Here is a 16,054-nt window from a genome sequence, read left to right as displayed (position 1 = left end):
TAAGGGCTGGAGAGGTGGCTCAGCCGTTAAGAGCACTCGCTGCTCTTCCAGAAGCTCTGAGTTCAATTCCCAGTACCCTCATAGTGACTAATAACTATTTGTAATTCCAATTCTAGGGAATGTTTTCTTTGGGTCTCTGTGGGCACCAGGCATGCACATGATGATATACAGACATACATGCAGGCAAAGCACCTATACACATAAAATGTGGATGTTGTTTTGCTTGTTTGTTTGTTGTTGTTTTAAGACAGTCTCTCACATATATCTCAGGAGTCCCTGGAATTGCTAAATAGTCCAGAAAATCTCATGTTTATGATGATCTTCCCACCTTAGACTCCTAAGTACTGCGATTACAGGTGTGACCCACCATGCTCAGCAAATTGCATTGTTTTCATAGAGCATTGGTTACAGCAAGGAAAAATATTCTTGCTTACCATTTGCTAGGATGTGGTGATAAGCAGTGATGATGCTTCTTTTAGTAATATTTGTTACTATGGAAATTTACTTGCTATCTATAAAGATGTAGAAACTTTGAAAATCTCCAAAAAGGTGAGCTAACATCTGTTTCTTTCTTATCAGCAGAAGGATATGTGGTCCAAAAGAACATCTATGCCTGGGAATCTCTGGGGATAGGGAAGTACCTGACAGCTCTGGCTTTCTTGGGACTTTTGTACATTATCCTGATTTTCCTCATTGAAGCCAGTACATTCTCCATACTGAAATCCAGGCTTTCTGGCTTTTCTAGGGAAAAAAAATTGGTGAGTAAACAGAGGTGAAAGTCATGTAAAAACAGGTCAAGGCCTGGCAGTGGTTCTCAACCTTCCCAATGCTGTGACCCTTTGATACAGTTCCTCATGTTGTAGTGACTCCCAAACATAAAATTACTTTCATTCCTATTGTATAACTGTGATTTTGCTACTGTTATGAGTCCTAATGTAAATATCTGACATGCAGGACAGCTGATATGCAACCCCTGTGAAAGGGTTGTTTGACCTTCAAAGGGATTGCAACCCACAGGTTGAGAACCACTGCTCTGGAGCTTCCTTCCTGTGTTCCTTAGCTGTCTTGATTCTCCATATCAGAGGGATCCCAGAGCCCATCTGTTTAATCCCAGGGCAGAGAGGTGACAGCCCGTGCCCAGAGACCTCCAGAGGAGGAGGAGAACCTGACCAGGCCCCTGAGACCCTGGTCCACATGTGACCCCCCTGGGGTGTTTTAAGGGCCGGCTCCTCAGCTGAATAGCAACAAGACCCTGGCTCGCTAGATCAACTCCCCTTGTGAAACACCTCCTCTGCAGTCAGCTATGAGCAGACTAGGAAAGGCCTGTTCAGTTAGCCCGAGGAGCCAACACCCTCCAGAGGAAACTGAGGGATATGGGCTTTTGTGACATCTTCACTTTCCTGGGCTTTAAATTTGTTTTCTTCAGCCAGGCAGTAGTGGCACACACCTTTAATCCCGGCACTCGGGCAGAGCCAGGCCGATCTCTGTGAGTTCCAGGCCAGCCTGGTCTACAGAGCAAGATCCAGGACAGGCACCAAAACTACACAGAGAAACCTTTTCTTGAAAAAACAAACAACAACAAAAATTGTTTTCTTCAAAAGCTGATGCTTTGTGATTTGCAAGCCTGCCTCCTCCTGGTCTCAGTTCCTTCCTTTGGGGTGTACCCGAGAGGCCCAGTCCCTTCTGACTCCAGTCAAGTTCTACCTTCTACCCTTGTAAATGTTACATGTCTACCCTTGTCTCGGGAACACAGGGGACATTCCTCAATGTAACAGAGCCAGAAGACGAAGATGTACTAGATGAGGCAGAAACCATCAAGTTTTATTTGGAAACATTACTAAAGAAAAATCCACTTATTGTTAAAGACGTGTCAAAGGTAAAGTTAGATTCAGCTTTGCTCCTTTATCTGTTTGTCTGTTTGATTTGGGACAGGGTCCTGTTAGGCAGCCTACACAGACCTTGAAGTCATGATCCTCCTACCCCTGCTTCCTGAATACTCTGATTGCAATCTTATAGTTGACTTTAGAAAGCAAGATACTTTTCTTTTTTTGGCGGGGGTGGTTTCAAGACAGGGTTTCCCTGTGTAGCTTTGGTGCCTGTCCTGGATCTCACTCTGTAGGCCAGGCTGGCCTTGAACTCACAGAGATCTGCCTGGCTGTGCCTCCCGAGTGCCAGGATTCAAGGTGTGCACTACTACCGGCCGGCAAAGTGTTTTTATTTTATGTTTGAGTGTTTTGCCTGCATGTCTGTGCACTATGTACACACCTGGTGCCCGCAGAGGCCAGAATAGGGCATCACATCCCCTGGAACTGGACTATGGATGATCGTGAGCCACTGTGTGGGTGCTGGGAATTGAACCCAGGTCCTCTGGAAGAGCAGTCAGTGTTCTTAACTGCTAAGCCATCGGTTTCTCCCAAAAGATACTTTTCTTTTGGGCATTTTACACACAGAATCAGCCTTCTCCTGGGCTTGTGGCCTGTCCACAGTGGCAGATGGGCTTCCTGGGAAGACAGACTTAGTGAGGTTTCTCTGCCTGAGAAGAAAGCACACCTGAGTTCATGTTATGTCCAGGGACAGAGCCTGTTGTACCTTTATTGTCCCTTCTGTGGTCACCTGGATAAAGAGAGGTCTGAGATAGTAGAGAATGAGAGCCATGCTTGCTAAAAAACCTGAGAAAGAAGAGGAGAGACATAGCCAGGCGGTGGTGGTGCACGCCTTTGATCCCAGCACTCAGGAGGCAGAGGCAGGTGGCTCTCTGTGAGTTCGAGGCCAGCCTGGTCTACAGAGCTAGTTCCAGGACAGGCACCAAAGCTACACAGAGAAACCCTGTCTCGAAAAACCAAAAACAGGAAAAGAAGAAGAGGAGAGCTGCGAGAGGCTTGACCTCTTGTACCCAGATGACAACCGTAGAGGCGCCAGGTGGGCTAAGGGTTCTGGAAACTAAATGGAACCCCTGGGTTTCTCTGAGATTCCTAGGAAACAATTCAAAATATCTTTCAAACGTCCAGGTGTTTTATAGCATTTCCCCCCAGGTTTGTCAATCATGTTGTTTTCCTTCGGTATCTAGTGGTTAAAAAACAAAAACAGCAGTGGTGGTGCATGCCTTTGATCCCAGCACTGGGGTGCCACGGACTAGTCTTTGTACACTGTAAATATGTGTTGCTCTCATTGTTAATAAAAAGCTGATTGGCCAATGGCTAGGCAGGATTTGGGGGGCAGAGAGAATGCTGGGGGGAAGGGTAGAGTCAGGGGAGTCGCCAAACAGATGGGAAAGAAAGATGACATGCAGGAGAGGTAAATGCCACGGAGCCTCAGGGCAGCACATAGATTAATAGAAATGGGTTAATTTAAGTTGTAAGAGCTAGTTAGTAATAATCCTGAGCTATTACTACTCTAGTATTTATGAAAAATACTAAGTGTCTGAGTGGCAGCTGTCAGAACAGAGCTGATCACACTGCGGTCCTGAATGACAAAAACTCTGCCTACACTAGGGAGACAGAGGCAGGTAGATTTCTGAATTTGAAGCCAGCCTGGTCTACAGAGCAAGTTCTAGGACAGCTGGAGCTATATAGAGAAACCCTGTCTTAGAAAAAAAAAAAACAAAAACAAACAAAAAACCAAGCCAACCAAACAAAAATCTCTTCAGCAACATCAAAGGTTTTTATGTGCTCAGGTGCAAAGGGAAATGGCTTACCTCCAAACACTAAGTTCACAATGTTCAGGGGCTGTAGGAAGAAAAGGAACTTTAGGGACAGTGGCTGGAAGGAGACGATAGTCTGAGCTTGGGTCATAAGAAGCTGCTTACACCTGCTAGGTCGAGTGTGTAGTGGCTGCTGGATGCCAGCCTCCTCTCTGCATCTCTGCCTTGTGTCTCTCAGGTCTATAAAGAGAAGGTAACTGTGCTGGCTGTAAACAAGGTGTCCTTCACCGTTAATGAAAGAGAATGCTTCGGCCTTCTGGGCCTCAATGGAGCTGGGAAGACTTCCATTTTCAACATGCTGACTGGGGAGCAGCCAATCACTTCAGGAAACGCCTTTGTCAAGGGTTTCAATGTCAAGTCTGACCTAGTGAAGGTGGGTGTGGCCTGCAACAAATCTTGGGGACTGATACAGGATTCAGGGTCATGAAGCTTAGAACTTGATCTCTAAAACGTCCATGTGTCTCTTTCATTTGTAAGCCCCAAATCTAAATGCATCTTAGATGCTTCTCTGAACTCCAGGTCAGATGTCTAGCTGCTTACATACACTATCTCTCAAGTGCCTGCAGGAACCACAGTGAGCCCCCATAGCATCTCCCCTCCCTTGTCTTCCCTCCTCCTCCTTCTGTCCTTCCATAGCAATGAGAGAATACACACCCACCTGTCATTCAAGGTACCGTCCAAGTTATCCAGTTGGCAACCATGGTGAGTGGAAGCTCCCACCAAAAAACCCTCCGATCTGCTCCCTTAAACCCATGTCTACTATAGTCACCCTAGTCTGTATCTTCCTTCTCTGTAGAACTTGGTAGCGCTGCCTTTTTCCAACTTCAAGCCTAAGCCTTCTTTTGCTTACTCCGCAGCTTCCCTCTCTCTTGTTCAACTCCATCACTAACAGTTCTTTCTCAGACACTCTTATTAAATCTTTTGTTTTGCTTTGAGACAGAGTTTCATGATGTAATCTAGACTGACCTCAAACACGAGATCCCAAAGGTTGGGATTATAGGTATGTGCCACCATACCTGGCTCCTTTGGTAGATGGTTATCTGTTCCTGCAGGTTATTGTGTTCCTAGGTGCTGTATGTACATCCCAATGTCCTCAGACTCTCTCCCTGCTTAGTCCTTTTGGTTTCTCTGGCTCCCATTACCATCCACTTGCTGATGCTTCCCAAGTGGCCACATATCCACCCCAACTCTAGTCCTATGTGTTAAATTGTAGAACTCAGCTTCCATAACTGTGCAAGCCAATCCCCACAGCCTCTTTTTATATATCTACACATACATTATATATAAAAGCATACAGTGAGAAGATTTTTGTTTTGCTTGTTTGGTTGGTTGGTTTTTGGTTTTTTGAGACAGGGTTCTATGTATAGCATTGGCTGTCCTAGAACTCACTCTGTAGACCAGGCTGGCCTCGAACTCATAGAGTTCTGGGATTAAAGGCATATGCCACCACCTCCTGGCTGTTTGTTTTTGAGACAGTGTCTCACTGTGTAGCCCTGACTTGCCTGGAACTCTCTAGACAGATATCCTCCTGCCTCTGTCTACGAGTTCAGTTCTGGGATTCTGTCAGTGAGGCTGTTTAATATGTTTGTGGTTGAAGCCTAAAGAAGGAAGACAAAACAGTATTTGAAGTTCATAGCTAAAATGTATCCAACACTGTAAAAGACAATAGATTATAAGTGAGTGATGCCCTGCTGACCATAAACAGGATAAATAAAAAAGAATTGGCTCCAAAGAATATTTTTATAGTAAAATGTTGTGGAATATTAGTTTAAAATGTGTTACATTTGTTTATGCTGTGGAATATTTGTTTAATGATGCAAAGATGTGTTACATTCTTATATGTTACATTTCTTTAACTTTGTAAAGCTGTGTTACCTGATAGTCTAATAAAGAGCTGAGCCAGGAGGTGGTGGCGCATGCCTTTAATCCCAGCACTCGGATCTCTGTGAGTTCGAGGCCAGCCTGATCTACAAAGTGAGTTCCAGGACAGCTCCAAAGCTACACAGAGAAACCCTGTCTCAGGGGGGGAAAAAAAGGAAGAAGAAGAACTGAACGGCCAATAGCGAGGCAGGAGACAGGAACAGGCAAGGCTGTCAGGCAGAGAGAATAAATAGGAGGAGAGATCTAGGCTCCAGAGAAGGGAGGGGAGTGAGAAAAGGAGAAGGAGAGGATGACACCAGGGGCCATCCACCCAGCCAGCCACGGAGTAAGAAGTTAAGAAAGACATATAGAATTAAGAAAGGTAAAAAGCCCAGAGGCAAAACATAGTTAAAGAGAAACAGATTAAGTTAGAAAAGCTGGGTAGAAACAAGCTAACCCAAGGCTGGGCATTCATTAGTAAGAATAAGTCTCCATGTATTTATTTGGGAGCTGGGTAGCAAGCCCCCAAAAAAGCAAAAAGAAACAAACAAACAAAAAAGAAACCCAACTACAGTAAAACTTCTGTAAACAAATCCAAAAGAGAAGATCTAAGGTAAATCTAAGTGAAAGGTGGAGGCCAGGCAGTGAGGGCGCATGCCTTTAATCCCAGCACTAAGGAGGCAGAGACAGATCTCTGTGAATTGGAAGCCAGCCTGATCTACAGAGTGTGTCCCAGGACAGCCTAGGAGCTTACACAGAGAAACCCTGTCTCAAAAACCAAAAATAAATAAATAAATAAATAAATAAATAAATAAATAAATAAATAAATAAATAAATAAATAGTGGGTTACCTTAAGAACAGCACTTAGGTTGGCATCAGACTTCTGAACCCAGACCAGAAGGCAGAGGACACTCCCAGTGTAGGTAATAACCCACTCCAGGGTAGGTAGCAATGTGCTGCATGAAACTGTACTTGAAGAAAAAGCCACTTTGGAGAAGTAGCTCAAACTCCATGCCAACATGCATCAAGTCCTTGATTCCACATCCATCATCACACATGCAGCTTGTGACAGACATGTCATCACCCCTCCCCTAAACCTACAAAGTCTCTCTGATTTCATTTATGGGTGCAGCTTCTCCAGCCTCCATTCCCAGAGTTGCTTTGCCGTCTCCCATCACCTCCCTCCCTATAAACAGTCTTTCTTTATGCTTTTGTCAGCGTGTTCCATTATTTTTGTTCCCCCTCATTTTAGCCCATTTCTACCCAGTTGTAGTGTCCATTCTACTTTCATGTCATTCATTCATAGATGATGGATAGGTAGATGACACTGAATAGGATGATAGACTTAAATCCACATGTATTAATAGTTACATTAAATAAAAATGGACTCTAGTTGGATGTGGTGGCATAAACTTATAATCCCAACAGTGGGAGGCACATAGTTTAAGATCTCTGCAAGTTCCAACCAGTCTGGTCAACATAGCAAGTTACAGACACTATAACATAGTGAGACCTAGTCTCAAAAATAAATAAGTAAATAAATAAATATCACTAGAGAGATGGCTAGCAGTTAACAGCACTGGCTGCTTTTTCAGAGGACCCATGTTTGGTGCCCAGCACCCACATGGAACCTCACAAACACCTGTAACTCCCAGTTCCATGTGATCCAACACCCTTTTCTGGTCTTCATGGGCACCTGCATGAATGTAGTGCACATACATACACCCAGACATACACACACACACACATAAAATAAAAAATGCAAATCTAGTTCTGGAGAGATGGCTCAGCAGTTAAAGCATTGGCTGCTCTTCCAGAGGATCCAGGTTCAATTTCCAGCACCCACATGGTGGCCCACAAACTTCTGTAACTCCAGTTCCAGGGAATCTGACACTCTCTTGTGACTTCTTCGGGCACTACACCCATGTGGTACACAGACATGCAGGCAAAACACCCATACATATAAAAATAAAATTAAAAATTAAAAATAACATAAATAAATCTTTAAAAACATTTAAAATAGCCGGGCGGTGGTGGCGCACGCCTTTAATCCCAGCACTCGGGAGGCAGAGCCAGGCGGATCTCTGTGAGTTCGAGGCCAGCCTGGGCTACCAAGTGAGCTCCAGGAAAGGCGCAAAGCTACGCAGAGAAACCCTGTCTTGAAAAAAAACAACAAAAAAAAACAAAAAAAAAACATTTAAAATAAATAGATAATAAGACAAATTATGTAAATTAAGATGAATTCATTCATTCAATTAAATGATTAAAATGATCATAGAAGATAATACAAATGTTAAGCATATAATGAGTGACTCCAAATAACTGAAAAAGTACCTACAAGAGTATTCACAGAAACGTTATTCATAGTAACCAAAATGGAAGCAACTCCAGTGTCCATCAACTGATAAACAAATAGACATGAGATTTTAGAAATCAATGGGGAATTTACCAGCCATAAAAAGAAATGAAGCCGTTCTAGTTCTATTTCTGTTTCTGTGGCAAACACGCCAAGAAGCAGCAGCTGAGGGGAGGAAAGGTTTGTTTGACTTACCGTTCCAGGGTTCACCCATTATTACAGGGAATTTAAGGCAGGAACTCACATCAATGCATCCACAAAAAGAGCAGAGAGACGATAAACACATGGACCCTTGCTGGCTTGCCACTCTTCTCTATAGGTCTTGGTGCCCCAGCCGTGGGTGGGGTCTTCCTGCACCAGTTAACCACCCAGACACACCCCTAGACATACCTAGAAGCCAACCCGATCTAAATTATTACTCATAAACTTTTCTCTCCGGGTGATTCTAGGTTGCGTCAGTTTGACAGAAGCTCCAGTGGGTGGGCTGGAGAGGTGGCTCAGGGGTTAAGAGCACTTGTTGTTCTTGCAGAGGACCTGGTTTTGAGTCCCAGCACCCACATTGTGGTTCACAACCACCCATAATTCCAGTTCCAAGAGAAATGATGCCTCCTTCTGACCTCTGTGGGTACCAAGCACACACACGTGGTGGTACACATAAATAATGCAGGGAAAACACTCACACATAAAATAAAATGAAAAAGAAAAAAAATGCTACAAGACGGATTACCCTAAAAAGCACTCAGTGTAGCTGGGCATTATGCATACACCTGTAACCCCAATACTTATGAGGTAGAGGCTGGAGAATGCCGAATTTTAGATGAGCCTGGGCTAAATAGCAAGATCCTGCCTAGAAAACAGAAATAGTACTCCTTGGCAATCTCAGATTAGCTACCCTGTGTGATAGGTGTACGTTCCACTCTGGACTCAGGTGTGTGAGAAATGTAAGAAATGACACACCCCTAATACAGGTATCATATATTGAGGCTGAGGCAAGAGTATGAATTTTGAAGCCAGCTCTGCGAGAGTGTCTCGAAACAAAACAAATGTCACATTCCTTTGTTTTCTTTAAGTTAACTTACCACATTTCTTTTTTTTATTTTAAAGTGTCTCAATTTATTTATTGAACAAACTCAAGGGCCATCCTTGTACAAATCACTGTTCTACATATTTGAGAATCCTATTACTGAACAAAATAAACTTTAAAAAATGCTCCTCTTATTGTAGTAGGTAGACAGAAAATATACAAAACCAGTATATCATACAGACTTTTTTTAACATAAAAATAGGTTATAATTCAAAAGTACAGGGTTATTTGAAACTGGAAAATATTTTCTCTGTAGAAAATAGTAAAAATGATAACATTTCCCAATAAGCCCTTTTAAGCTGAATTATATATATAAATATTGATTAGATTCTGGAATATAGAAGGAACATATCTTCATCTGTTCAGAGAGCTATGTTTTACTTAAGTTGTGTGAGATTCCTATTCATCTTCCCCTTCACTGTTTGATTTATGGCAGACATTTTTCTATAGGCGAATCCATAATCTAAAAGATTTTAGCCTCCCCTTCTGAAAGCACAGCCAGCATATTCTTTCATCAGCTTGATACAGTACATATTCCTTTTTTTTTTTTTTTTTTTTTTTTGGTTTTTTGAGACAGGGTTTCTCTGTGTAGCTTTGTGCCTTTCCTGGAACTCACTTGGTAGCCCAGGCTGGCCTCGAACTCACAGAGATCTGCCTGGCTCTGCCTCCCGAGTGCTGGGATTAAAGGCGTGCGCCACCACCGCCCGACACGGTACATATTCTTATCCTAGTAATGAAATGTTTCACTAAAGCTTGCCCAGTGATTGGACAAAACCAAAACTTATTATAAGCCACAGTCATCCTAGGATCCCCCCTACTAGGTAGCCTCCCTGGATCTGTGGGTTGCAGTCTGCTTGTCCTTTGCTTTATATCTAGTATCCACTTATGAGTGGTTACATACCATGTTTATCCTTCTGGGTTTGGGTTACCTCACTCAGGATGATATTTTCTAGTTCCATTCATTTGCCTGCAAATTTCATGATGTCATTGTTTTTCTCTGCTGAGTAGTACTCCATTGTGTGTATATACCACATTTTCTTGATCCATTCTTCAGTTGACAGGCATCTAGGTTGTTTCCAGGTTCTGGCTATTACAATAATGCTGCTGTGAACATAGTTGAGCATGTGTCCTTGTAGTATGATTGAGTATTCCTTGGGTATATGCCCAAGAGTGGTATGGCTGGGTCTTGAGGTAGATCAGTTCCCAATTTTTTGAGATACAGCCATACTGATTTCCACAGTGGATGTACAAGTTTGCACTCCCACCAACAGTGGAGGAGTGTTCCCCAGGCTCCACATTCTCTCCAACATAGACTGTTATTGGTGTTTTTGATCATAGTCATTCTGACAGGTTTAGTAAGGTGGTATCTGAGTTGTTTTGATTTGCATTTCTCTGATGACTAAGGATGTTGAGCATTTCTTTAAATGTCTTTCAGCCATTTGAGATTCTTCTTTTGAGAATTCTCTGTTTAGCTCTTTAGCCGATTTTTTTAATTGGATTGTTCAGTATTTTGATGTCTAATTTTTTTTAGTTCTTTATTTACTTTGGAGATCAGTCCTCTGTCAGATGTGGGGTTGGTGAAGGTCTTTTCCCATTCTGTAGGCTGTCGTTTTGTCTTGTTGGCCGTGTCCTTTGCCCTACAAAAGCTTCCCAGTTTCAAGAGGTCCCATTTATTAATTCTTGCTCTCAGTGTCTGTACTACTGGTGTTATATTTAGGAAGTGATCTCCTGTGCCAATGTGTTCAAGAGTACTTCCTACTTTCTCTTCTATCAAGTTCAGTTTAACTGGATCTATGTTGAGGTCTTTGATCCACTTGGACTTGAGTTTTGTGCATGGTGACAGATATGGATCTATTTGCAATCTTTTACATGTTGACATCCAGTTATGCCAGCACCATTTGTTGAAGATACTTTCTTTTTTCCATTGTATAGTTTTGGCTTCTTTGTGAAAAATTAGATGTTCATATGTGCGTGGATTAATGTCAGGGTCTTCAACTTGATTCCATTGGTCCGTATGTTGGTTTTTATATGCCAGTACCAAGCTGTTTTTATTACTATAGCTCTATAGTAGAGCTTGAGGTCAGGGATGAACTTACTACATTTCTAAGCCTTCTAGCCCAAAATTGCTTCAAGAAATGTAAACATGTATAGACTAAAATGGGATGTAAAAATCTAAATGATAGCCAAGATCTACTGTTGGGCTGAAAGGGACCAGTAGATAAGCCCACCAACCTTCAGAGAACAGATCATTTCCCTCTTGTAAACATGGGAGAAGCTGGGATACATCCAACTCATGGATGAGTGAAAGCATAGAGGGAGGACACCCAGGAGTAGTTCAGGGCAGCTTCACTCAGGAACACAATATTCTGAATGTTAACAGACAAATGTAGCAGGTATTAAAAGGATAAAATAGAAAATCAACTCAGGTTTAACTCATAAATATAATTAAGGCCCAATGGTTCCACTGACACAGATCATTCATTGCCTTAATAAATAAAGGACAGCGCTTATCCAAAGGTATCCAAAGGGACTTAAACAGCACTTACCAGAAACTTAGCACTCATGATGGGAAAGCTTCTCAGCATGGGGTTAACCTGGTATTTCGTGCCTGTAATCCAGCACTCAGGACATAGAAACGAGAAATTCATGAGTTCAAGGCTAATCTGAGCCACATGGTAAGTTCCAGGCCAGCATGGAATACACAATGAGCTGTTTCAAAAAGCCAAAACTTGGCCATTTTCTGGGAAACCAGAGATGGATCTGGCCAGAGAGTCCATCAACCTGATCAGTATTTAATTAAAGCTTGCTTCAAATTAGACTTTAAAAAAAAAAAAAAAGCAAAGCCGGGTGGTGGGGGGGCATGCCTTTAATCCCAGCACTCGGGAGGCAGAGGCAGGCTGATCTCTGTGAGTTCGAGGCCAGCCTGGTCTCCAAAGCAAGTTCCAGGAAAGGCACAAAGCTACACAGAGAAACCCTGTCTCAAAAAAAAAAAAAAAAAAAAAAGCAAAAGCAAAACTCATAACATCTGTGTTACCTTATTTTAGTGTCTACTACAGAACAGTGCGTGAACACGGGCACAAAGCAGGATGGTGAGCTCTACGTGTATAATAACAAAAGACAGAAGTAACTCAAATATGTCTAAAAATCCCAAGTTAGTTATTTTCTAAATGAAATCTAAGAAACTTCCCTGGCCTTACCCATCCCTGCTGAGCTATTTACTATTGATACATTCTGGGAGAGGGGAAGCCATTGTCTTCAGCCATACAGGGATTAGTGAGTCCACCAAGCTCCATGGGTAGTTCTAAACCCATGTTTACACAGGCAGCCCTGGTTAAACTCAGTGTGTCACAAAACAAAACAGAGAGGCATGAATGTGGAAAGGGTATTTGTAGGAAAGAGATGAGAGAATTAGAATGCATTATATAGCATATGCACATGGAATTAACAAAGAACAAATTTAATTAATCTTAAAAGAATATTTTAAAAACCTTTGGATGTATAGCAGCTAAACTGAGTTGGGAGTGGGCTGTATGCAGCAACGTAAGATCTGTAGATTGTGATATTCAGTCAGAAAGGCACGTTAAACAATGGTAAATATGGGATGGTGTCATCTGACAAACTTTATACAAACAGTCTTGTTGTAGGAGAGCATGTCTGAATAGGACTCTGTAGTAGCACAGAAGGCTGGAGGATACACACCAACCAGACCACAGACCCTGGCAGAGACTCCAGTGGTCTTTATGTAAATGTTTCATGAAGAAATCTACTTATAGATTACGTGTCTAATAGAAAATATTTCTAAAGAGGAAATGAAAGGGCCAATGAGATGGGTCAGCGGGTAAAGGCATGCTGCAAAAGCCTGAGTTCCCTCTCTGAAACCCATCTAAAGGTATAAGGAGAGATCCAACTCCGCAGAGTTGGCCTCTGGTCTCCAGTTATGAACCCTAGCATTCTTGTACCCATTCTTCCCTCTACACATATACACATCATATAATAATAATAGTAATAATAATAAGAAGTAAACTTTTTTTTTTTTTTTGGTTTTTCGAGACAGGGTTTCTCTGTGTAGCTTTGCTCCTTTCCTGGGACTCACTTGGTAGTCCAGGCTGGCCTCGAACTCACAGAGATCCACCTGGCTCTGCCTCCCGAGTGCTGGGATTAAAGGCGTGCGCCACCACCGCCCGGCAGAAGTAACCTTTTTTAAAAAAGAGGAAAAGTAAAATCCAAGATGCTTCTCCTGACTCCTAATACTAGGGGCACTGAGTGCTTCTGTTTTCAGGGCATATGGACAGGAGGAGGAACTAAGCCGCACCCCTCCTCCTCCATCCTTTAGAAGCCTGTTCACCAACACTACCAGCAAAGGCTACAACAGCACCGCCATCATCCCACCCATGGCTCCCTCATGCTGTGTGTCTGTTCCTAGAGTGGACATGGACATTAACAAGAGCTAAAGTGGCACACCAGGGCAAGGGTGTGTCCTGGAACTGCTGAGTTGTTGCCAGGGAAACTAGCCAGAAGAGGCTTCACTTCGATGCGTCTCCCTCCCTCCCTCCCTCAGGTGCGGCAGTGGATTGGTTACTGTCCTGAATTTGATGCCCTGCTAAACTTCATGACAGGAAGAGAGATACTTGCCATGTATGCCCGTATCCGGGGCATCCCTGAGTGCCACATTAAAACCTGTGTAGACCAGATTCTCGAGGACTTACTCATGCGTGTGTATGCAGACAAGCTGGTAAAGACCTATAGGTGAGATCTGGGGGTTGCCTCACCCCCCCCACACACACACACCTCCATTTGCAAGATAATCCCAGTTCTCAGTCCTGGAGTGGAGTAAAGCCCCAGGCACTGAGGAGCTGTGCAGTCCATGCCCTGAAGATGAGGGTTGGGGGGAGCTGGCCTCTATCCCAAGCCAGAGGCAATTTTTGTGCTGAGAACAGGTATATGTTCTCATGTGCAATTGTAACAATAGGGTAGGCAGATCTTTGTGTCTGCTACTTCATGTCAAGCTTCCTATTTTTGGTAGGTTTTCCTATTAGACCCATAGTTACCTCATCCTGATATGCCTTCCAAGAAGTCTGAGGTGGTTTATCACCATTGCCAGTAACAGAACCCTAACTCAGATTAACTTAATCAAAGCAAGGCACTGACTGGCCACATTCACAGTCTCTCCTCCCCTCAAGTTGTACACCTTGTGGGCAGGTGTCTGGCAGTACTCCGTGTTTGGAACTGGAAAGTGGAGAGGTGCCTCTGACTGGCCAGATGGACCCAAGGTGTCAGGTCAAGAGTCCCTGCCCCTTCCTCAGTCTGCTGGCTTGAGTCTTGCCCAGCTTTTCATAACCCCTTGCATATTCTGAAGATCAACCAAGTTTACATTTAAAAGTTTAGAAACCAGGCGGTGGTGGCACACGCCTTTAATCCCAGCACTCAGGAGGCAGAGGCAGGCGGATCTCTGTGAGTTCCAGGCCAGCCTGGTCTACAGAGTGAGTTCCAGGACAGCCAGGGCTACACAGAGAAACCCTGTTTTGGGGGAGAAAAAAAAATGGTTTAGACTGGAGCTTTGCACACAGTAAATGCTGTGGGGGGGAGGGTGCTGCAAAGATGACTCGGCAGTTAAGAGTGCTCACTGCTCTTGCAGAGGACCCTGGTTTAGTTCCCAGCACCCACAAAGCAACTCAGAACCACTTGTAAATCCCGTTCTAGAGGATCTGATGCCCTCTGGCCATCATGGGTACCTGCATGCAGGCACACACACACATATACATAAATTTTAAAAATTAAGAAAAATAAATAAAGTCAGTATGGTGGTGTGCACCTGTGGTCCCCGTGCTTCTTGAGAGACTGAGTCAGGAGGATGGGGAAGTCGAGGCCAGGCGGGACTGCATAGTGAGCGTCTTAAGAAAAACAGTTAACTAAAATGACCCTATACCTATACTCTCAGATGGGTAGTGCCCTACCCCCAGCACTCATAGAGACCCTTGAAAAGTCCCATGACCACATGCTCAACCTGGACATCTAGGTCCATCTAGACCCTCAGTGAAGGTCAACCTGAGTGAAGACGATGGGGCTGTCTTTGAAAGCCCCACCAGAGTAGAATCACCTCAGAAAAGGAAAGAGTTGGGTGCTGAACAAGTGGGCTTCAACACTGGAGACTACAATTACCATTCTTCATGACCCCACCTGTCACCCATCCACCTCCAGTGGCGGTAACAAACGCATGCTGAGCACTGGCATTGCCTTCATCGGAGAGCCTGCAGTCATCTTCCTAGATGAGCCATCCACTGGCATGGACCCTGTGGCCCGGCGCCTGCTGTGGGACACTGTAGCCCGGGCCCGGGAGTCTGGCAAGGCCATTGTCATCTCCTCCCACAGGTAGAGCTTGGGCATCTGTGGGTCAGGGGCAGAGCCGGAACGGGTGGCTGGGGTGGGACCAGGTGAACAGAAGATACGGCAGCAGCTAGTGCAGGGTCAGCCAGAACATTTCCCAGGCTCGGCCTGTGGGTGCATCCAGCATGGGGAACCAGGAATGGCCTGGTCTGGGCATAGGTGCCCTCCTGTCTGCACAAGCCTTTGACATTCAGGGTGAGCATCAGCCTCCTCCAGCACCGTCTCAGGCTTTCTCCTTTTCCCCAGTATGGAGGAGTGTGAAGCCTTATGTACCCGGCTGGCCATCATGGTTCAGGGCCAGTTCAAGTGCCTGGGCAGCCCACAACACCTCAAGAGCAAGTTTGGCAGCGGCTACTCCCTGCAGGCCAAGGTCCAGAGGGAATGGCAACAGGAGGCGCTAACGAAGTTTAAGGCATTCGTGGAACTGACTTTCCCAGGTGTGTGATGGTGCTGAATGTTCTGCCTGGACCTGTTAGCTGTCACACAGGCTGTCTAGGGATTCTGGGCACTCAGGCTGCCCTTTCTGGCCCTCCAGTCCAGCCTTCACAGAAGCGGTCTCTTTTGTACAGGCAGCAGTCTGGAAGATGAGCACCGGGGCATGGTCCAGTACTACCTGCCTGGCCACAACCTCAGCTGGGCAAAGGTGAGGGCGCCTCTCATTTCACCTGC

General features: G+C 44.3%; 1 protein-coding gene across 19 annotated transcripts in view; it reads left to right on the top strand.

The window, feature by feature from the left end:
* Window positions 1–16,054, top strand: part of LOC102906714 (ATP-binding cassette sub-family A member 17-like) — a 75,490-nt gene that overhangs the window by 58,716 nt on the left and 720 nt on the right. For all 19 annotated transcript variants that reach the window (XM_076578000.1, XM_076578002.1, XM_015997666.3 and 16 more), the window contains 7 exons: window positions 580–758; window positions 1,754–1,876; window positions 3,879–4,073; window positions 13,560–13,747; window positions 15,200–15,370; window positions 15,632–15,822; window positions 15,955–16,028. In XM_076578000.1, coding sequence (XP_076434115.1) covers window positions 580–758; window positions 1,754–1,876; window positions 3,879–4,073; window positions 13,560–13,747; window positions 15,200–15,370; window positions 15,632–15,822; window positions 15,955–16,028 — 1,121 coding nt within the window. The remainder of the gene's footprint in view (window positions 1–579; window positions 759–1,753; window positions 1,877–3,878; window positions 4,074–13,559; window positions 13,748–15,199; window positions 15,371–15,631; window positions 15,823–15,954; window positions 16,029–16,054) is intronic.

The sequence above is a fragment of the Peromyscus maniculatus genome, chromosome 8 (assembly GCF_049852395.1).
Source record: "Peromyscus maniculatus bairdii isolate BWxNUB_F1_BW_parent chromosome 8, HU_Pman_BW_mat_3.1, whole genome shotgun sequence".
Lineage (NCBI taxonomy): Eukaryota > Metazoa > Chordata > Mammalia > Rodentia > Cricetidae > Peromyscus > Peromyscus maniculatus.
The sequence above is the reverse complement of the archived record's forward strand: the minus strand, read 5'-3'. Positions and strand labels throughout refer to the sequence as shown.